Consider the following 23,290-nt stretch of genomic DNA (forward strand, 5'->3'; position numbering starts at 1 on the left):
GAAAAAAGCAATTGTGTTGAAGTTTGGAGTAAAGGGGAAGGGGGGGGCTAGTGAGGGGGAGAAAAGAGAGGGAAATAGAGTGGGTGCGGAGAGGGAGACAAAAATTCTGACCATGAGATGATGAGATGGCCATTCTGGACATGCAGATGGTTAGGGGCATGGCTGACAGAACTGGGTTGTTCAGCCTGGAGAACAGAAGGCTCCAGGGAGACCTAATTGAGGCATTTCAGCACTTGAAGGGGGCCTATAAGACAGAAGAGATGTTAGCAAGGCTTGTTGCAATAGGACAAGGGAAAATGGTTTTAAACTGGAGAAGGGTTGATTTGATTGAATACAAGGAAGATGCTTTTTTTCAATGAGGGTGGTGAAACACTGAAACAGGCTGCCCAGACAGGTGTTGGATGTTGGATGGGGCTCTGAGCAGCCTGATCGAGTCGAAGATGTCTCTACTTATTGCAGGGGGGCTGGACTCGATGACCTTTAAAGGCCCTTTCCCCCTCAAACTACTCTACGATTATTACTGTGACACAGTATTAAGGAAAACAAAAACTTTAACAGAATACTTACTTCATCTTTACCCATGCCCCATCTTCAATAATGTTATCTTCAACCCCTTATCTTCAATAACATGCCAACTCAAAAAAATGGTCCCAGGGAAGTGGTGGAGGGCACCAGAATTTGATACAGTAGCGATTTGGCTTGTTCAAGCTAACAATATATAAGATAAAAATATGCCTGATGTGACTACTGTAATATGAACCTTTACCAATGTGCGTAGAATGGGACTCTTCAGGCTAAAGGTTATTGGCTTGTTTGTTGGAATGAAGTTTAAAATGTTTTAAAAACAGTTTTTAACTGTTTTCATGAAAAAAACTCCCTCCCAAAATAAAAGAAGCCAAATAAAGCAGAAGAACTTTTCTATGTATTTTCTGACACAAGTTTGGAGTAAGATTGTTCTCCAGTACCTGAATTTTCCATTTAAATAGTTTTCATTTTACAGAACTGTTCCTGCAAAATCTATCATCTTGAAAAATTTTTCAGAAGAGTAACATTTTCAGCATTTGGAAGTCTATTTGAATCTGGCTGGTAAGCAATATATTAGCTAGCTTTAATTTCATTGCTCAGAAGAAACATTAAAAGAATAAACAACTAATAGAACTAATGTATTTTCTCAATGTCTTTCTATTTTCAATATCTACTGTGCCAATCCATTAATAAGGTTGTATGTGCAGGGGAACAGAGCTCTAAATACAGATTTTTTAAAGCCATCTTCCTTTCCTGCATAGGGCTTTCAGTGTTGTGCTGCATGATTTTGATGGCAAACTACTTTAAGAATTTTCATTTTTCAGTCCTTACACAAGAACCATCTCCAGAATCTCAATAAAAAATTGCTATCTGAAATGCATTATAAGTGTTTTCATACTTCCACAAAAGGATTTCAAGCCTTTTCCCATTAAGTAAATTACTTGCCAGGGAATACCTTGTTTGTACACATCACTACATAAACCACCAATATTTAGTTAGCAACACATCAGAGAGAACAATCGGCTGCCAGCAACACTACTTTTTTTTATAAGATATATAAGAACAGACAAGAGTAAGTAAATGCCATTTGTTTCCATAAAGGCTGTTCTTTTTATAAACGCTTTGCTAATTGTTACAACAAAATACAGTAGCTTTTACTTTTCGAAAGCCTTTTCACTTTTTTATAGAGAACATCTGAGGAATTTGCCTCCTTATACCCTGAACCAAGAAGAGAGGAAATAAGCCTGTCCTGCTTGGTGGCTCAGAAGTGAAGAGCAAGCTATTCCAGCATCATTAAGTGCTCACCTATGCTGGCCTTTCCCTCAGGATAAGCCCAAGTTCTTCTCTCTGAGAACCTGAACTCCGTGATGGTTTCTTCTTCATCCCTCTAAAATGCTCACCTCTAACATAATTTCTCTTCACTGGAAAAGGCTAGTAAAGCTTCAAGCATCCCATTTGGAAGCTACAGTTTTAGTGTCTTAAAATGTTGGTCTGCTGGGAGGAATATACCACTTTGGATGAAAGAAGAAAAATTTCTCCCTGATGTTTTTTGACAGCAGATCCTTGTCTTTGTGGTTAAAGTTTCTCTTTAAGAGACGGCCATTATATTTATTGGAAGAGTATTGCTGAAGGAATGCAGAGAACAGGTTGAATGCCAAGCCACAAGAAATGTTTCAGTAAATATTTCAAGAATATAATTTATGAATAAACCAACCATTTGTTTGGCAATTAACAAAACAACTCCACAACTTTGCCCAATTATTCCTAAAAATATTTTGTTTTCCTTCTGTATGACAGTTTTAAGTTCTCTATAACAGTCTTTGGAGCAATATAGACATTTGATATCAAAGCACAAAAAAAATAGTATGTATTTCAATGTGCTGATTATGCTAATCTGTGGAAAACAGCACAAGTTCAGGGAACTGAAATTCATGTAAATATGCTGCATACAAACGAAAAATTGTCCTAAAATACTCCTGTGAAAATAATGTTTTAGTTTTCGCACTTAGACAAAATTTTGTTTGTAAAGACAAAGGACTTTCTGGAAATTTTTTCAACACCTCTTTGATACACCAACTTGATGAATGTACCAAACAGTCACTTAGGGATAATTCACAAATATTAAAGATGCCTTTTGAAAAGCAAGTTAGTTCCCTCAAAATCCATCTGCTCTTAGGTGAACTCAAAACAAAGGGGGAGATTTTGCTCCAGTCTTTTGCATCTCTTCTTTTGCAAGGTTTGTCACATTGCAATTCTCATCATTTTTTCTATTATTTTTTTCTGATTTACAGTATTAAAAACCTCAGTTGCAATTTCAGACTTAGTTTCCTCTTTTTCAAAGTTCCCAGTACATTTAGAACATTCCATGTCTGTCAATAAATTAACTTCTGTCATACTTTGTTTGAAGATATATGTGTACATTAAGAACTATGCCAGGAAGGTGACTGCAGTGTGTGCTCCTTCCGGCTATACGATGATCTAAACCCACTAGTTGATCAGCATTCACAGCTGTAGCTGAGTGAAGGAGGACACAGAGCAGGATGGGCAGCCACAGAGATGCCACTTTTACAGCAGAGGTGCTGACTGAAACTGCTATACACTGCTTCCTACTTTTCCTGGCTGATGCAAATCAGGAAGACTTGTAGGTAGATTCATGTAATTCATGTAGATTACTCAAGCTGGTAAATCTGTCTCAATTACTCTATCTTACCATGGGGAAACCCTCTATTTTGTAAATGTTTTCCCAGACTGTTTTGGACAACATCTGTCCCATTTCTTGTTATGGAAGGTCCCCTCTAATATTAGTTGTCTCAACCCCTTCTGAAACAAGCATGTTCATTCTTTCTGCTGAGCAGATCCCAACAAAAATCAAGAGATTTGTTGGTAGACAGCCTTTCTTTACCTAAAGCTTTTACTTTTCTTACTGACTTATCCTTATGTCTTATGCTGAAAGTCTTAAGACTCATGCTGAAGAGATTTCTTTTTATTCTTCCAGTTTGCTGCATTATAAGCAGTTATTAAAATGATCTATAATACAGAACTGGATGGGCTACATCAGTGACACTGAAAACAAGATCTACAGGCTGACTGACAGATAACGAACTATCAGTTTTCCATGTAGCTGTTGGCAGACCTAGAAAGGACCAAGCTTACCCTACTGTAACAGGCTAAGCATGCATTGAGCAAAATGCTGTAAAACAGGATAGCTGTTTCCTTCAGGCACTCCCAGAAACTAGCTCCAGAAGGTGTATTTGAGTTCTACAAATAATAAATAACTATCACAGTACTTAAAAAAAGCCCAAACACAGGAAGACTATCTTCTGGTTTAAAAATATTTATTTAAAAGAAAAAGAGCTCTATACCCAGATGGCCAGGAAAAAAAATAAAAAAATCCTCAGTTCCGCCCCCCAAAACCATTACTCTGCAATTTACCTTTTCCATAAGTTTCAGCTTTAATGTTTTATTTAAAAAAAAAGAAACCTGAACTTTAATTTCCTTTTTCTATGCTGTTAGACCTGAGGAAATTAAGTTCCTTTCACTGAAAAGTTGCATGGGATGTGAGAAGAAACCGCAATAAAATGTATTCACAATATACAAGTATAAAAATATCTTGCTTATGATTCAGTACTATAATTTAATAACTTTTTGTTGTTTCATAGGTATCTGGGAAAGGTACAGACACATGTCCTGATCCTGTTACAAGAGGTAGGATGCCAGCATTTGGTACAACATTCCAGGAAAGAGTCAAAGTGATGTTCCTGTTTCCCCTGCAAAAGCAACAAAGACTATCAGCGCAAATACTCAACCAATTTAATTAACAGTTACTAATATTAAATACATTAGGATACAGACTGTTTTTCTGGTCCACTAACAGTAAGCTTTTTATTTTTATGTAGTTACTTCATGAAGTAATACCCAGTTGTTTTTTTTTTCTCCTTAACTCCTTTGGAGTTGAGTGCATCACAGAAACAATTCCAATAATAGTGAAAGCAGAAACCCAGAAGATTCAACAGGCTGACAGAGTATCAGACAGAATATAGGTACACAAAGTATAAGAGTAAATCAAGATACTATGAATAAGAGCAATAAAAAAAAGGATTTACTTACTTGAGACCATTTCCATCATCAAAGAAAAAGTACTTCGACTTCATGTCTTTTAGGGACAGCCTTGGGTTATCTCCTCTCAACATGATTTTGTCCCAGAGGACCACTTGATTTAGAGCCTAAAAATACAATTATAATTAACTCAGTAAGGTACCTTACAGGATCACATTCAGACACCGGAATTTCATAGCATGATTTATCCGAAAACCCTCAAGTACACGCTTGCAATTCATAACTAATTTAACAAAATAATGCCTTATGGAAGGGGAATTTAGTACTGCTACACAGTGAAGAGTGGAACAGAATAAATGAAAACAACAAGGAACACCTTAATAAAACACAAGAAAGCCATCTTAAAAAGTCATAAGCTTTGGAAGACTTACAAAGCATGATGGGTCTTCCTTTTGAATTGCAAAGGTAAATCACTTTTAAAGCAATATTTATAAATAAGGGATCTAAATTGAGCTATCATGACTGCCTAGGTATTGACATTTTTCCAACTTTAAAGGAAGACATCTCAACTTGAATTGCAAGCATAACCCCCCCTCAAAAAAAAGGAAAAAAAGTGGTGAGATAGTTTTGTGCAGCAAGTTAAGAACTCCCTCAAGCTTTTGCTGTATCCTTGCAACATGACCACAGTAGCTTTAACTTGAATTCAGTGGCACCATGGCAGCATGGTGTTTCATTAATTTTTCCATAGGCTGTTCCATACAGCTCCTATTAGATCAGTGAAGAGCGTCTTCAGCTACCCAAAGTAACAACATCAGTAGCAACTTAAAGGATGCAACAAGGCCAATTATTTTAAGGAGTATGACAAGATATGACATGAATTACAGGGCTACAGCAACTGGTATTGGCAAACACTTCTGTGATCTATGAACAAAAGACCCACCACACCAGGCCAGACCAAAGCCACTGTATTTTGTTTCTAACCGAAGTCATCTGCAGAGTGTTAGGAAAAAGTAAAATGGACAGAGACAATAAGTGAAAAAACTCATTTACAGTACACTATTGCAAGTGCATTGCAACACAAAGCATGTCTCAACACTTTTCTCCCATTCTACTAGTAACATATCAAGTCAGGTCTCATGAAGGTGAACCTCCCACCCTGCAGTTAAACTGTCAAGAAAATAACAATCATGAAGGCCAGTAAAAACAGCCCAAGCTAGTAGGAAATGCTGGTGCCTTAATTCTTCCCAGCAGAACTACAGAAAGTTTAAAAATAGCTATAGTACTAAAATGGGTAATTGCCTCAACCTTCTTTTTGATACTTACATTGTTTTTCGTTGAATATTCTGCAGACAAATATAGAAACAATTGTTTAACATTCCAGTCAAATATACTCTGCAGATGTATGCAAGTTAAGAAAAATACCATATTGTACTTACATAACCTTCTTTTACTTTTACTAGATCTGAACAGACTATGATAATTACAGAGAGTTCTTACCTTTCAATATACCTCATCTTATTCATAAATCAGAGCACTGCCATATATTTAAAGCTTATTAAAGTGACAGGTTTTTAGTTGGTTTTTTTTTACTATTTATGAAATTTAACAACTATTTTTCGTCCAATGATTTAAGAGTTCTATATTTGACACTGTAGTTAGTGACCAGAATCCTCGGCTAGACAATTCTAAAACCTTAAACATAAAAGGCACAACAGAATTCTTCAGTAAATATCCTCAAGGTAATTATTTATACTATCAGAGAACTGTAGTATCCAATTGTGGATCGAAATACAATAACATTAAACAATATAATAATAAACAATACAAAATTGGCAGAGCGTAGGGTATTCAAAGAGCCTCTAATACCCACATTGGAGATGTTAGAAGCTGGGAAGTATTTACTATTGGAAAGGACACAAGAAATTAGAAAATTTTATTACTTACTGACAACAAAGAAAGCTCATTAGACTGGAACAAAACTCTGCTCAGATTTTTGATAAACAGTAAAGAACTGATGACTGCCATTTGAGACTGTCAGTATAATAATGCTGGGATTCTAAATAGTTGTCTGCTTATTTAACAATAAAATGCACCATGTGTGACTACTAAAGAAAATCCTTTTAACTCTCAATAAAGATTAGCTGTAAATTTTCTCAGTCCTCTTTAGTATTCTATTTGCCATTTTCTCAAGAATAGATTCCCTAACTAGTCTCAAAATCTGTTGTATCATCTTCCACTCATTCATCAAGACTAAATCATGTTTTTAAGCTACTAATTCAAAAGGCAAGAAAGGAAAGAATCAATTATTTAACTGCTGTCACTGAAAGAATAGATAGAGGTATTCTACTTGAACATTGTTTGTCATCTAGCTGAAAATAACAAAGGATTTCGTACCACTTGCAAAAGTTGGCAACAACTTAAGTAAGCTTAAAGGAGTTTGTGAAAACTGTATCCTTTCCTTTCCTTTCCCTAGTTTATTTTTCTAACTGCCACTTTATTTAATTTTTGCCAGGACTAACAACTTGCTTCCAGTAGTTAAGAGAGCCCATGTACCCGTATTTCTTTAAAAATTTTGACTAAAAAAACCCTACCAGAGAGTTGCATTTTACAGCTCTAAACATTGCAAGGTTTATTTATGCCAGGCATGAAAGATTAAGTCAGACTCTTTATCAAAAAAAATAAAATTACTGCTACTATTAGAAACCATTAAACCATGGAATCTTTATGCCCTTTATTGTAGACTAATCCTTGTATGAGAACATTTCTTTTACAGGTCCTGTCCTGCCTTGCTCTGCTTCCACCTATATACACTGCACACAAATCCATGCATCTATTTTAGAATTTCAGACTCTGATTTTAATATGTATAAGCATTTCATAGGTAAAACTCAGACTCAGGAGCTTACCTCTCCTGCTTCCATCTGATAAAAAAAAATAATCCTCTTATTGCTGTGCAAGACAGACCTGCACAAATCTGATTTAATCTGTCCAGCACTCATTATCAGTGTTGTATTTTGTGTAGTTTGCTTACAGAACATAGCGTTCTTCAAAACAGGGAAAATGAAACACAAAGGTAATCAATGTCTTGCCTAACAGTGACAAAAAACAGTATACAGGGAAAAATCCCAGCAATTTCAGCCCAGCTGCAAAGCAAGGCTTAGTGTAATCACCTGAGGTAAAGCATGCTGCCTCATATTTGGTACTGACTTCTGCAGGAAAACACAGATTTTTCTCAAGAGCCTAAATTCTAAGGATAATTCCCTTCTAGTGTCTAAAAACTTACTCAACACAAATGAAAAAAAACCAGAAATACCCACAACACAATTCTCTTTCCCCAGTAAAACCTGGGCTAAAAGGGAAGCAAAGAAATACAAAAGAAAACTGCAAAACTGTAATAGTAATTGAGAAAGAGGACAAAAAAATGTGATAAATTTTGTAGCACATCATATGCTTCCCAATGAATTTCATACTATTAAATGCTAAATATTAGAGAGTATAACACCTAAGCAAGTAAAGGATTACAATGTTTTGTTTATTTTTAAAAGAAGATAGGTACTTCTATGCAACTAGAACTTTGAAAGCCTCATGACAAAATGAGTTTGAAAGGTGCATCAGTTTCTAGATTTGGTATGACAATCACAATAGTATGCTATATAAACTCTATCATTAATTCACTTCTCAAACCACCAATATAAACTTCACTCAACAGTAATACTGTTCAGATGTTAAACTGCACTTGCCATTATTAGATACAGTGCACTTCACTATTTTAAAAGCAGGCATTAAAAAGAGAAAACAACTTGTCACCTACTAGAGACCAAGCAGCTATTTTGTTTCACTGCCATAGCTATGCAGAATACTACTTTTTCCTGCTTTAAATTTTATTTTAAGACAAATTGCTAGTTTCCCCAAGTCCCGAACATGTGAAGATTATAAGGTAACAAAAATAGACATCAAAGGGTTCTTATTTCAAAAGTTGGAAAAACATTTTTTCCATTAAGGATATCTGCAGTAATGTCAAATGTGACAAATCCCAGATCACTTCTTTCTCTAGGTCCAGTGAAATCTTCTACATTTTTTCTAAGACAAAACAAAACACAAGATTAATCTTTCTCATTATTTGTCTTTTACACATTACATAAATTATGACTGTTATCAGATATTTCTCTCATCCATTTTCTGTATTTTGTTTTAAATACTTTTGGCTAAAACATAATCAACTATCACCTATCTTCCAGAAATTAAGGTGTCCCAGTTTTGAATGACAGGCCTTGCCAGCATACTGGTCTAAGACATGCATGTAGCCTACAGACCTTTTCCTCTTAACAAAAATCTGTACCTCTCTGAATCTAAACCGGACTACATTTCATTTTAGTAAAATATGTGTTAGCCATACCCAAATATATAAATCTGATTGGAACACCGTCAGCATAGCTGTCTCCTGGCAAGCATTTTCAATATTATTTCTCAACGTTCCCCCCCCCCCAAAAAAAAGCTTCTAGTGCTCAGTCTTGTACAGGACACTCCAACCATTCCGATAAATGAGTTTAGGTGTGTAGTTCATACAAGTTTTGAGATTTATCCCTGTACAGTATAAGTAGCAACATAAAGAAAATGCTTATTTTGCTCTACATTATGGAAAATCATATCATTTTGGAAGGCTTCATTAAAAAGCCACATTTGGAACAATATCTGACATTGCCATACTAAACCGCAATAGAAAAAGAAACTGGAAAAAAAAAGAAACAGACACACAGCAGATATTTCCATATGTACTCATAAAGCTTATCAATTTACCCAACTTACCCTCTACAAAGAGGAATACTATAAGCAATCAGCTTGACAATCAGCTACAAATCTTAATTCCTAATGTAACAAATTTTTTACGAATTATGAACTTCATAGTTACATTTATTCCAGTTTGGAAATTAGTCAATTAAAATATAATTTTCTTAAAAAACTAAGTTTGGTAATTTAATAAAAAAACCAACCAAAAAACTGTTTACCAGCGGACAAAACACTTTTGGGGACACTAGTTAAGAAAAACACCACCATAACTTCCTGATTTAAGTCTTGCTATGAATTTTCATCCCTTTGCAAAAAGCAGTATCTTTTGAAGTAGTAAACCTTATCAAGCACTTGACTTCACTTCTTAAGCACTGCCAATCTTGTGCAGTAGCAGGCCCTAAGGCTGGGGTCTGCAGAAATTCAAGACAAGCAACTGAGGTGTAACATCTCTCAGTAATACCAGATCTGTGCCTCACAGACGGCACTAGCAATATAAATTTCATCCAAATTAGGCATTAGGATGCTAACTCATATACACTGAGCTCACCATAAAACTCAAAAATATGCTTTTTATGCCAGTTTTATGTTGTTTGCAATCCTCAGTCTAGCGTAAATATGAAGTTTCTTTTCCTGTGGTATTAAACCACTCTGAAAGGTGATGGCAGTCCCCACCCTATCTGCATTCATCCGCCCTCTCAAATCCTGCTGCTAGCCATCCAATGGTGCCACTTACCTTCGAGTGGCTCCAAAGCTCCACAGAATCATCACAGAATCATTGAATGGCCTGGGTTGGGAGGGACCTTTAAGATCACCTAGTTCCAACCTCCCTGCCGTGGACAGGAACACTTTTCACTGGACCAAGTTGCCCAGAGCTTCATCCAACCTGGCCTTAAAACACTTTCAGGGATGGGCTGCTTTAGCTCACTAATCTGGGCCCAAACCAACCAAACAAAAAACATTAGCTGAGTTAAAGCAGGTCACTGAAGTGTCCTACGAGCCTGATTCCGCCCTGGAGCTCTGGCAAAGGGCCATGTGGCCAGAAGCGGGACCAAAGACCTCCACTCTTTGGTGGCAGTAACAGCTGCTCAACTGCGTGTGAAACCATTGCCTTCCACATCATACATCCTTAACTTGGCGGAAGTGTCCTAGGACAAAACTTCCCTTCCGAGAAAAAAAAAAACACAACAAAACACCACCAAAATTGAAAAATAAAGGTTCCCCAGCACAAGTTTGCATCAGAACGTTTTGTCTGTGGGCAACACACTTTTGATGTGGTATTATGTGTCCTACATCTGGTACCTCTCGCAGAAGAGAAGCCATCCCAGTCAATCTACTTGTCACAGACAAGAAAGGACGACAGGTTGTCAACAGGGAAATCTGAGGGAACTACAGATTAGAAGGAAAAGGCACTACGACCGGATGACCACAGGATAATTTGTATGCTCATCTGGGTCCCTGCCTCCCCAAACCTGCCGGCAGCAGTTCTCGGCTCGGCCGTGAGCCGCCGCTCCGTTCTGAGCAGGGGCCGGTTGCGGGCCCGCGAGCCCGGCAGCGGCCGGTACCGCGCGGGGCCGGTCCCTGAGCGCCGGTCCCTCAGGGCTGCCCGGAGCGAACCGCCCCGGCCCCGCCGTCGTGGGGCTCCCCCATTGGCCGGGCGGGAGCGCGCAGGAGGCCGAGCCCGGGGCGGCCGCGCCGGGGGCCAGGGACAGCTGCCCCCGCCGGGCATCAGGGTCCCCTCACCCGCCCCGGCCGTGCCCCGGCGGCCTCCGAATCCCTCCCCTTGCCGGCGGGCAGCAGCCGCCGCCACCGCCCTCCTCCGCCGCTCCCGCTCCTCTCCCGCCCGCGCTCACAGCGTGACCCGGGAGACGGCGATGCTGACGGGCACGCTGCGCTCCTTGAAAGCGGTGGTGATGAAGCAGCCGAAGGTGAGCGCCGCCATCACGCTCAGGGAGAAGGCGAAGAGCGAGTTGGCCCGGGACAGCACCGTGTTCATGTTCCCGCTCGGCCCGGCCGGGACTGCGACGGCGGATTAGGGGGGGAGGCGGGCGCGCGGACGCGGCAGGAAACGGCGGCGGCGGCAGGGAACGGGCGCGCGACCGCCAGCGGAGGGGCGTGGCTTCGTGCCGGCTGGGCGGGCTCCGGGAGAGGCCAGGCCCCCCCCGGCAGTGCCCGCCCCTGCGCATGCGCCAGCCCCCTCCCGCTTCTGCCAGGCGTTGGGCGGTGCCCGGCGTCGGGCCCGGCCCCGACATGGCGGCGGTGCGGGGGCTCCGGGCTCGCCTCTGTGTCCGCGCCTCAGGGCCGGGCCGGACTTTCTCTGGTACCGCTCACACTGGGGAGTCCGCACAGAGAAAGGTTGTGTGGCCTTTGGCTGTGGCGTGCCAAACCTGACTGACTTTCATAGCACTGCTCGTACGGTACTTCTGCGTACGTCTGGTGTACAGAAGAGAAAAACACATGGAGACTGGACGTGCCCGCTCGGTTGCGTCCCGCTTAGCTGTCGGTGGTTTATTTTCCCTGTCTGCCCTGCGTGGCCGTGGGAGGTCTCTGGTGTGGCGGGCCCGGGGCGGAGGCTCAGCCGTGTGCCCTGGGAGCGGCCCTGGGGGACCTGCCTGCAGCTCTCCCCATTAACAGCGGCAGTATATATGTTCTTGTCCTAGTTTCTTGGTAACTTTGAGGAAATGAAGGGTTGTTGCGTACTGGAGCATTTTCTTTTCTGAACTGTTTGTCACCTGTTGTGTTTCCAAGGCTGGTATTTGTTCCTCTGGTGGATTTTTTTCGTTTGTGTAATAAAATGTAAATAACATTAGAGGTGAAGGCTTGTGTTTTCAATTGAAGTCTATATCTTGCTTTCACTGGTACTGTGATTTGCTATTCCCTGCCTTGTTTCCTGTAGGATGTCCCTATTCATTTCCACATTGTTACATTCTCAGAATTGCCTAGAAACCTAATTTAGTAGCTGCGCATGTTACTGGAATACTTTTTCTTTACCAGATGACTTGATGGTCCCACATCATTTTCAGGATGAGGCAGTCTTTTACCTTATTCTGCCGATTTGGTTGAAATTCCACTTCAAATTGGTGCTATCAAAGCTTAATTTATGTAGTGAGGTGATTTCTAACTCCTCTCCAAGGCCCCTACTTGGTGCCCATCCCTGCTTCCTGGGCCTGCAACATTATGAATGTGAGAACCAAGGGGAGTGAGAGCTTCTATAGTGGTTTGAGTTGAGGGTTTTTTGGTGTTCCCACCCCTTACTTTACTGTATTAAGTATACCAGGCCCGATTAATGCAGATTTCTCAGGGCTGACAACAGGTGTCAGCAGTGGTTTAGTTATATTTAACTTCCTCTTCCCAGTCCTAAGGTTTCAGAGTTGCAAATGCTGGAGGAGGAACAGGAGCTCAGACGCAGGGGTCTAAAAGGGTGGAAGGCCTCATGGTGACTGAAGGGTTAGGAAGAAGGTGGCAACTGTCAGGCCATTCTGAAATAGCTGTGTTCTGTCATGATGCTGCTATTTCTTTTCCTCCCAGTAGCCAAGAGTCAGGTCTGGGATTCAGGGAAGAAAAGTCAGGGAATGGAAAAAAAAAAAGATCATACTCATGCTTTTAGTTTCCACCCAGACCAAGTACCTGTAACATGTCTGTTTAGCATTATTATTAAGTGTAGGGTGTTAAAGTACTTGTGGGGCCATTCCTTGCTTTTGGGACCACGTGTTCCACTATGCAGTTGGTTTCTGTGTGTCCCTGCATTTGCCCCACTGAAATCAGTTTCAGGCCCGAAGAGGGGAGGCTCTTTAGGAGTGTCCTGCTGGTAAGCTCCTTACCAGTTTGCATTTGGTAATTCTCAGCCTCCCTGGTGTTCCATAAGAATTCCAGCAGCACAGAGAGCTTCTTGTTTAAAGTTTTTTGTTGGCTTATTATTTTATGCTCTTCCAAACATTAATTATTGTGATGATTTATGTACTAGAACATATTGTTATTGAAACCTTAGATAACTCTTACTGAAAAGTGGGTGCTTTTCCCAAAAATATATGAAGATTTAGAAGCATCAAGGAAGCTTTTACCGCTAACAGGGGAACCTAAAGGTTTCAGAAGTTGTAAAATGTCTGCTGCAATCAAAAAGATAATTCAAGTGTGAACATTATTTTTTTCTTGTCTCTACAAACAAAAGGCTTAATTGCCTTTGTTCTTGCTTTTAGTTCTTATAGTTGCTGTTTAGAGTTTTTCATATTAAGCAACTGTTTGTTTAGTAAAAGAAGTGGCTGTTGGGAGGACTTAAGTAACTAAGGCAGAACTTAGAGGAGTTAAGTTTTGAAATTTCCAAAGCAGTAGTCAAGTACCAAAATCAAAAGGTTTATCCAAAGTCATGTGTTCTTAAGGGAATGAATATGGCTGTTGCTTGTGTAGGTTTGGATTTATTTTAGTAGAACCTTTCAATAAATGTCACTTAAAAGCACATTATGCAGGGGAAGACAGATGGTGTAGTTTATTCAAGGATTGATCTGTTACTGTTTCAGAATAAAGAAACCTTCTATAGCTTTTTAATGACTGAAATTTTAAAAAATCAAAATAGGAGAAAAATTTTGAAACAGAGAAGGCAGTTGTGAAGAAAGAAGAGAAGATAATTATTTGCAATAGCTGTTTGCTTGTACATTCCCAACTGTTCTGTGAAAAATATAAAACTGGTATTTTGTAAAGAATAGTGACATAATATTAATGTTGAAAGTCACTGTCAGCTAAATAAGTTATGTTACTCTGAATGGATCAAATACTATAATTATGAAAACAAATTTATAGAATCTTGGGGAGGCAGAAGGGTTTGGGAGACCATTTCCAAGATGCAGTGGTATACATTACACCCTAGCAGTGTACTCATGCCAGACCAGCAGTGAACCTAAGGCGTGGCAGTGCTCAGGCTGGTTCTTATTTCAAGAAATTTCATATTTTTCATTACAAACTCATTGAACAAAATCCAGAGATAGGATTGGGAGCAGGTCTGAAATGCAGAATTCTTCCTTCTTCTATCCTTCCCCAGAATTATCCTACTTTGGAATTGTGTTTTTATGCACTCTTTGATCTGTTAAACATGTTCTTTTTTTATAATGTTGGCACCTCGACAGGATTGATCCCTGTCAGCAGCTGATGATTAGTAGTCTTCTGAGGGAGAGTAGCTTGCACTCTTTGGTTGATACATTTCTACTCAGATGTTCAAGTTACAGTGTGATTCCTTTAATCATCTATAAACAAAATGTCAAGTGTTGACACTGACCATCAACAGAGATTACTATGAGTCCTTTGTTTTCCCACTGAAGTCATATTGGTTCTAATATGGTACACACAGATGGGAGTGTCGGGGTGGCTGACAGTTTAGGGTGTCTGGTTTGTGAATTTCAAGTGAAGGGGAGATATTAACTTCAGCCCAGGTGGCAGCACCTTTGGTCTTCTTGGGACTTAAGTCTGACTAATTTTGCAGGTCAAAGTTTAGGTGCCTGTAGCATCTTTGGCACCTAGATAGTTAGATGAAGACTGTATAGATAACTTTTCTGATCTAGGGATGTGTATCTACTTCTTGATTTTTTTACCAAAAATGTCTAAATACTTTCTTGAATTTGTCTTCTATTAATTATTGAAATGTTAATTCTTTAAGAGACAATAGCTACACACAGCCTCTTAGGCAACTCTGGGTAGGATGATGAAGATTAAAATAAATGTGACCACGAGCAGCTTGGGGAACTTTTGTCTCTTGCAACAGGCCCCTTTCAGTTAGCACCTCTTCTGGGTGGGTCATTTTTACAGCTGGTGTGAGAAGGCTGTGGCTAAGAGAAGTAGGCTTTTTAAACTGCATTGAAGGAGTTTTGTTTCTAACCTTCTTCTCATCTCCGTTTTTTTGCTTTGGATCTACAGAGTATGGAGAATAAAAAGATAAGCAAGAAGAAATTTTCACTTCCCTTCATAGTATTATTGTGAGTCCTTCAGCAAGAAAATCTCAGGGTAAATTTCTGATTTCAGAATGAACTTTATACTTTAGAACACTGTTTTATGTAGTGGCATAGTATATGGCAAAATAAAACCTGCACTGGAGAAGGAGCCAAATATTCTTGGCTCCAAAATCAGTATGTTTTGGAGCCTGACAGTTAATTTTTGGCTCCTGGGAGGTTTGCCCATTCTGTGGCATACGAAGCCATGTTAGGTAAATACATTACTGATTCAGCCTAACCTTTCACACTTCGTTGTCCTTTGTATTCTGTGGCAAGAAGCTGGGTGCTACTGATCCACCTCACCCTGATTTTACCTCATTCACTCAGCCAGTTACCAGTTCTTCATCACAAAGTATTTTTATGTCTCTTGTAAAAGCACCAAGCAGAGACTGTCATGCCTCAGCTTGAGGAAAAGGATGCTTTACGGGCTCTGTCACAATGATGTCATTTAGCTGATACCAGTTTTAGTGGATGGAAAAAACCTTTCTGTTATGAACACTAGTCATGGGAGTCAGTGTATAGTGACATATGATTGCAGAATATACTCTTAACTCCATCCCTACCAAGTCATGATATTGACTGTGTAATTTCCTTTTATTAAGAATGTTCTTAGGCACAGAAATATACTTAACACAGAAAAGAGACAAATTAAACAACTCTTAGTCTAGATGAAAACCTAGAAAGTTTGAAAAGGGGTATAAAGTTAAACAGATGATTTCAGTCTTTTTAAAAATAAAAATAATTTTTTAAGAAAAAAATTAAGTTAATTAAAGAAAAGTTTAAAGACAGCCTATAATCTGGAATAAAATTAAAAATTTTGAAAGGAATTCAAATTGATGACAAAATATTCGCAACTCAGATTTTTTTTTTGAGCAAACTTTTCAGTTTAGAATAATTGACAATTATTTGAACTTGATGATATAATTTACGGGTCTTACACATAAATAAATAAAACATTACTATGGATCCAAAATAGTTTCATAAGACCAGGTAGTATCAATTCAAACAGCTGAAGAGTTCTAGGTTTCAAAGTGACAGAGAGGTATTAGTTACAGGTGCAAATCTGGTGTTTTGAAAACTGTTAGTTAAAACAGAAAATTTCTGTCATGTTCATTTCTCATGTACAAACTGTCTATGTGATGAAACCCAAATTTGCACATCATGGCTCTTCTGGGCTTTGAAAGCACATTTATTTATATACTTATTTGTTTAGAAACAGCTATTTGATAAGAACCTGTGACATTTTTGCAGTTCATTAAAGAAAAGATTAACTGTAAAAACTGCAAAAATACCAGGTTCAGTTACATGAATCCAGATTACAAGGTGGTTGCACTAGAGAATAATAAAGTTAGTTCTGTCAAGCTAGTTGAAACACCAAAAGCACAGGCCCTGTGGTACCACAATCCTAAGGAAGAGGTCGAGTTAGTTTCTGAAGAGGGAATCTGTGTTCTATAGACGTGGTTGGCAATGAAAGAAATTGTTTAGACCCAGGAAAGGAACTATATAAAGGGAAAGAGAAGTAAAATGAGAAGACTCTTCCAAGTTTCACTGATACAGCTGTATCAGTACATAAGGTCATCAAAAGTTACTCCTAAGTATCCTTAGGAAGAGACAGCATCTATGTGCATTTTGACGTTACTCTCCCCTCACAGTTTGCTGCAGGTTTTTCCGCAGGATTGTTTTCTCTGTACCAGAATGGATTGTAGGGGGTGTGAAGGTTTTTTTCAATGTAAAGTCCATCAGGTTAGTTTAAACTCATCAACAGTTTAAATTGCCAGGTTTTGAACTGAAGAGTGTACCAATACACATTCCTTTCTGTTGATTTCCAGGAAGAAGAGTGAGGGGCAGGAACCTCTAGCTGAGGAATGGAATGGGCAGCTGGAGGTGGTAACTTTTTTAACTCCTGGGGGGCAAGTTTTGCTAGAGTTTGTCTGTCAGCAGGCTGTGTGTGCCTGCTGTCTGACACGTTTCTGGGTTTAGTAATGTCTCTAAGTGCACACATGACTTATTTTGGAATCATCTGTAATACCCTTAATAGTTGAGTTATGTTAAGTATCCGAAGAGGACTGCAACAAATACTGTAGGACAAACTTACTATGTTTCTAGCAGAACTTGGATTGAATTTACTTGTTAGCAGATTGGTTATACCTGCTTCTCTTCTGTGTAGAACTTTACTGTCAGTGATTAGATGGACTAGTAAAGCAGATCAAGACTGCTTTTATGATATTGTGTCTGATAGCAGGGACTGTTTGATACTGGAGTTGTTGAAGGGGCATCTATCACCATTACGAGAAGCAACTATCCAGTGGGTGTATAATAAAGTGATAGAGATTTAAATCTCTATATATTTTTACCAAGAACTGAGGAAGGTAGAAGACTGGATTTTCATAATTGCTTAAATATCTGAGTTACTTTTCATGCTTTTAAATCCATGTCATACAGAGAATGTCTGTTATGGCCAGTAATTCCATTCTCTGGACATACAAGTCTGTATAGTAGAACTACTTTCTAAGACAGGAGTAGTATTTTCAACAAAAATGCAAAACACCTCAAAAATGCAAAAAACCTCAGTTTAAATTCATTAAGTAGAATAAGCAGTAGAATAAGCAATCTTTTCATTATGTTAGAAATGAAAGGTTTCATCATTCATCACCAGAATAACTTGATTTGTATAGAACCTAAACTGTATCAGAGCACTGATTTTAATACACTGGAGGAAAAAAGTACAACCGTAGCCATCCAAAGATATAAATTTGAACTTTCTAGAGCAGTTTGAGAACTGATGGAAATAATGTGCTACACCAAAATACGGAGAGAAACGATATGTAACAAAACTTTTATAAGATAGATTTTTGTGCATTAAAGCTTTTTAAAGGAACTATATGTTTTATAGTCTTATGAGAGAAGACAAACGGTGTCTAAATACATAGCTGTTTAGTAGAATGGGTGTCAAAAGTCAGTGTGACTGTTAAGAAGAGAAGGCTGACATGTTTTAAGATAAAGTCTTTGGTTGGGTGATCAGGAGACTAACATGAATTATGAGAACTGCAGAAATCTGAATGAAAAATAACTTTGGATATCAGTTATAACTTCACGCTGCATGGTTTGTGTAGATCCTGGATAGACATGACATTCAGGAAGAACAGATGTAAAAAGGAGATGTAGACCTTTCATTTGTTTGATTACAGCGTTGCGTTTGCTTCAATTGACAACACAACTCTCAGGTTTTTGTGCTGAGAATTTGGCTTTGTCATGGTGCTCAAGCAAGTCTGTAGAATTACTAAGGATAGCAGTGGGATGCAGTAAAAAAACCAGTTCTTATGTGAGCCACATTTGGTCTTTTCTGGACCAAAGTTTGTGTTCTCTACCTTTTCATCTTTTCATTCCCCCAAAACAGTAGCACGAAGTCTGTACTTTGGTCACCTCTTCTCTTCATATTTTATGAAGAGTAGTGTTTGGGTTGTGCTAATGGGTTTGAGTTCCTGTTTAGAAAAGGACTCAGCAGCTGTTTGATGTCTTCCTATCACTCCAGCTTCTGAATTTCTTGTAGCTATCAGGTAAATATGATTTGTTGGGGGTTTTTTCTGTGCCTAAGCATAAATGCATAATATACTTAATTTATGAATGAGCACATAATTCTTTTCAATGAATTATTTAAATGAATGTTAAATATTTTTTATTATTGTTTGATGGTATGTCTACCTTTTGTCTTAACTTCAATGTTAAGGTAACATTTTGGATAATGAGGAAATACATTTTAGAATACTTCCTCTGAACCTAGATTTATTCAGTTCAAATGCTTTCAATAGAAAATAGTGGAAAAAATTGCTTAACACAGATGAAGGCGGAAATGACATGAACAACATTCAGTAACTTCAGAGGAGTCAGGTAAAATTTTTAGGATTAGCATCCCATACACCTATTAAAATACAAATCAGTGGGCCACTAAGCAGGTAATTTTTCACTCCGAAATAGGCATTTCCTTTTTAGTAGCTCATGCTTCTCAGCATTTTTGAGTCCTTCATCTAAAAGTAAATGTTTTCCAAATTAAAGACACAGCATATGCTGTAAGGAATTAATATTTCTAAGGGTTTTACAGTCTTTAGTATTAAAAAAATGCCTTCAAAGAATAGATAGTCTATCAGTTGTGTTATTGTTCTTGTGTATCTTACCTTACTGAAAATTAAGCACACTGGTCTGCTAAAGCATAGAGAAAAAATTGCCAGACTAAAATAAAGAGTTTATGAATGTGGTTATGTAATTAATCATAGAAGGTAGTGCATCCTTTTTTTCTAAAAATTATTGGTTGAGGATAAATGGTGTGCTAGATTTTGGACAGTTTGAATTAGCATACACAGGTGCCACTGCTGAATACTTTCTTTCTGCACTTGACCACTACACAGCAAGGCATTAAAGGGCGGGCTACTTGGTCTGAGCTCTAGAGTTTGAAATGAACCGCTTTTAAAGTCATTATAAATGGCAGTATTGCTATTTTGATTATATTCAATATGTTCTTTAGAAATGATAACTGACCAAGCTGCATTAGAAAGGAATTTTAAGACCACGAATTCCAGCATTTGAAGTTTATTAAGTGGTTTTAAAATTTAAATATTTAATTGCAAGAAATGGAGAAGCATAGCAGAGAAATTACTGCATTGTTCTTGTTTTATTTGCTGGGAATGTGCTAGTATGTCAGGTTAGAGGTATCCTTTCTATCACAGTATTACTGTGTTCTTAAACAAAAAAATAATCCAAATATTGTTTATCTGCAGTGTAGGTTGTTGTTGCAGTCTGAAATTTGGATCTCAACAGAAAAGACACTGCTAGGATTAAACAGGAAACCTTGGGCCACAGAGGCTGGGGAAAAAACCACCAGACAAGATCCATTGTCCTGATCTCCCCCAGCAGGATGTAGAGAGACTTTGCATGATGCCAGCAGTTATCCCATTGTTTTCTCCCTCCCTGTGTAAATCCTTCTTTTTGGTAAAGCTGATCCCCCTTCCCCAATGTAACCCTGCTTACTGGAAATATCAAACCTTTTTCCCCAAAATGTAAATACTGTATCCAAGAAATGTAAATCCATTTTTCCCCTTATGTCACCTCTGTTACTGGAAATGCTAATAGATTGTGAAATCCCCTGTTTGGAATAACCTTGCCTCCTCATTAGCATGTAAGCCCCCAAGACCCTTAAATAGCACTTGTGTGTTCAATAAATGATTCCAGTTTTTGCCTCTATATCTGGGATTGTGATAGCTTTATTAGACCGTTACAGGTTCTTGCTGTGATAAAACACTAAATGCTAAAATAATTTACCTGCTATCCCTTTTGTAGACCTTAAGTGAATGAACATTCAATATTTAATTTTATTTAGATTTTTTATCTGATTTTTATATTAAAATAAAAATTATTAGATACCTAGTTAGTTTAAATATTCTTTTCATCAGGATATCTGAGTGTTTTGTTGACAGCAATAAAGTCATCTTCAGAATACTATCCATTTTATAAGTGAAAAATTGAGGCAGAGAAATTTCATTCCCAAAAGTCAAAACTATATGGGAAATGTCAACATCCAGATTAAGCCATTGCTCTTTTCAAACTCTTTGATATTTTTATAATGTTGTATATTTGTTACATATTGGTGGTGCGTTTCCATTTGGAAGTTTTCATTATTCTGCAGTGCTTCAAGACCCAACTCCAGTCACTTCATGTTGCTGTGCAATAGAAAATTCTTCATGGCATCACATTACCTGTCAGATCCTCTGTTTATTTACCTATGCTTCTACTTTATGATTTCTGTTGCAGCAGCTGTAGCTTTCTGTTCCTGGCTTTCCCAGTCTGCATGGGCTTGCTCGCAGCTATTTTGTGTTCAGGTCTCAGTATTCACATTGCTGGTTCTTCCAAAATGCCGTGTGGGCGTTAACATCTGAACAGTTGCTCAGTTTTCATGACTGGGTGCCTCACAGCACAGTTTGCCAGCAAGCTGTAATGGTAATTTCTGTAGCACTTTAGTAGCCTGAAATTAGAATAGACTTGGTTGTCCTGTGCAGTTGAGAGAGTTTCCAGTTAAGCTGGCACATAAGAGTTACAGAGCTCTAAAAAAAAGGAAATATTATGAGAGTAATTTTACCAGGTTCTGATAACTATGTGTGAACTGAAATTCTCAAAACTCAGGATTTCTTTCATCTTCATGTAGTTTAGCACTGAGGAAGGAAATTTTTGAAAGGACAGAAGATGAGCCTTGATACAGGAATAACCCTCCTGGTCAATTTTCATTTTGTTCCTAAAAGCAGTTTTACAGATCTGTCAGATTATTTGAAGCATCACTTACGAAATATTAAATGCATACGCAGCCTTATTTTTGAAGATTTTTTAAAACTTATTTTTTTTGAACCTTTACAGAAAAATTCAACCTGAAGGAAACTACCTAAAACCTGGGAAGTTTATTTTCAGCGATTTACCTACTGTTTTTATAAGAAGCAGGAAACAGTATTATAAGGGGAAGATGAACTCTGAACACTCCTGTTAACTCCAACTGTTATTTATAGTAATTATTATTTTGGATTTTTGCCCCTACAAAGAAAGACTGTTTTGTTAGTTAACAAAACGTGGGAGAAGTCCAGATGGGAAAGCACAGGTACTAGATGGCACAATATGAAGTCAAGAAAAAAGAGTCACGAAAAACACCGTAAGGAAGAAAAAAGCTTACCATAACATAATGGGTTTTATGTTTTTTTCTTATTCTGTATGGTAAATTTTTAAAACAGGTACTTAAAATTCCTGGGGAATTCTGTGGACTGATCAAGATAAGCATAATAATAGTAGTAAAAATATGGAAGAAGTAAGAAATTCCAATACTGAGTGTGTTACTAGGGAAAATACCATTTCTATTAATGATTGAAACGGAAATTGGCAGTGGTAGCTCAGAACATAATGCCTTTTATCCTTGTGGAAAACATGACACCTCAATTCAGTGTCAGATAACAATGTGCCAAATATAAACAAGGATTTTCATTTGGCATTTTAAGTACTCATTCCCGTTTCTAATAATGGTATGAGGAAAACAGTTTCTTTTCTATCTGGATGAGAAAATGCCTATAAATGAAATTTAGTAAAAAATTGCATATATAAACTGCTTTTTAATTGCCTTTTCTAGTTATGATTGACTTTTAAGTAGATTAATTTTTTTAAAAGAAAAATATTGAATGCCTGTTTCTCTCAAAGTAACTACAATTCAGTTCCTGTCTGTTATAAATCTTGATATTTATTTCTGAGCACATTTCCCTTTATCATTGTCTTTTCTTTATTTATATAGGGTTTTTTTAATGTATTTGCCAGAAAACATTACAGTTTCTTACTCTAATAAATTACTGCTAGAGTTATATGATGTAATGTCTCATTTTTTCCACTTTTCTTTCAAGAATACGAATTTGTATTATATCCTTAATATCTGCTATGCTGTTCGTTGAAGTCAGGGGGATCTGTGGATGCAGTGACATTTGGATCATACTCTTTGTTCCTGATGGACAGTTGCCAGCATTCTAAAATATTTTTTTCTGACCACCAAACAAGAGAATAGAAAAATTTAGGATAGAACAGAAAAATTTAGGATTACTATGGGTAATATATATAATTCAAGACACTGTTTCTTTTATTTAAAAGGAAATATAAAAATTTAGAACAGGACCCTTTCTTGTGCTGCCAGGATTCTTTACTTTAGGACTATAGTTCACTTAGGCATCTAGTTCTGATATTCAGCTCCTCGGTTTGTATCATGTTGCAACTCAGCAATTAACTCAGCAACTATTCACACTAATGGAACAACTTGTGCATGACTGCCGATATCTGTGAGTAATAACTTTATGGTATATAAGCAAATGAATTCTTAAAAAATCTGAGGAATCTAGATTCCCGTCTCTAAAACTGGCCAAGAAATAAAATCTGTCATGTCAT

General features: G+C 38.0%; 2 protein-coding genes across 10 annotated transcripts in view; one reads left to right on the forward strand and one right to left on the reverse strand.

The window, feature by feature from the left end:
- Positions 1-3,952: 3,952 nt before the first annotated feature.
- Positions 3,953-11,460, reverse strand: SPCS3 (signal peptidase complex subunit 3). The gene is made up of 5 exons (XM_027741577.2): positions 11,219-11,460; positions 8,587-8,660; positions 5,905-5,981; positions 4,633-4,748; positions 3,953-4,292 (listed from the first exon to the last, which is right to left on the reverse strand). The coding sequence occupies exons 1-5, from the start codon at positions 11,359-11,361 to the stop codon at positions 4,160-4,162; spliced, it is 543 nt and encodes a 180-aa protein (XP_027597378.1). The 5' UTR covers positions 11,362-11,460; the 3' UTR covers positions 3,953-4,159.
- ASB5 (ankyrin repeat and SOCS box containing 5) overlaps positions 11,207-23,290 on the forward strand; it is a 40,459-nt gene continuing 28,375 nt past the window's right edge. For 2 of the 9 annotated variants that reach the window (XM_027741569.2, XM_027741574.2), the window contains exons 1-2: positions 11,207-11,293; positions 17,170-17,224. In XM_027741569.2, coding sequence (XP_027597370.1) covers positions 17,211-17,224 — 14 coding nt within the window. In that variant the 5' untranslated portion in view covers positions 11,207-11,293; positions 17,170-17,210. Of the gene's footprint in view, positions 11,294-11,637; positions 11,721-15,266; positions 15,354-17,169; positions 17,225-23,290 lie in introns of those variants that run through there. The other 7 variants (XM_039388707.1, XM_027741575.2, XM_039388706.1 and 4 more) reach the window with 6 other exon arrangements.

Source organism: Pipra filicauda, unplaced genomic scaffold (assembly GCF_003945595.2).
Source record: "Pipra filicauda isolate LSUMZ 115617 unplaced genomic scaffold, ASM394559v2 scaffold67_size6003252_pilon, whole genome shotgun sequence".
NCBI classification, from domain to species: domain Eukaryota; kingdom Metazoa; phylum Chordata; class Aves; order Passeriformes; family Pipridae; genus Pipra; species Pipra filicauda.

Bases quoted from the DNA above. Each gene is read 5' to 3' on its own strand.
- SPCS3 (XM_027741577.2), bottom strand. From the start codon at position 11,361: ATGAACACGGTGCTGTCCCGGGCCAACTCGCTCTTCGCCTTCTCCCTG. The intron at 8,661-11,218 runs GTGAGCGCGGGC...GTTTTGTCTTAG, and splicing joins GCCGTCTCCCGGGTCACGCT to AAAAAATGTAGAAGATTTCA. The intron at 4,749-5,904 runs GTAAGTATCAAA...TTGTATTTTTAG, and splicing joins AATATTCAACGAAAAACAAT to GCTCTAAATCAAGTGGTCCT.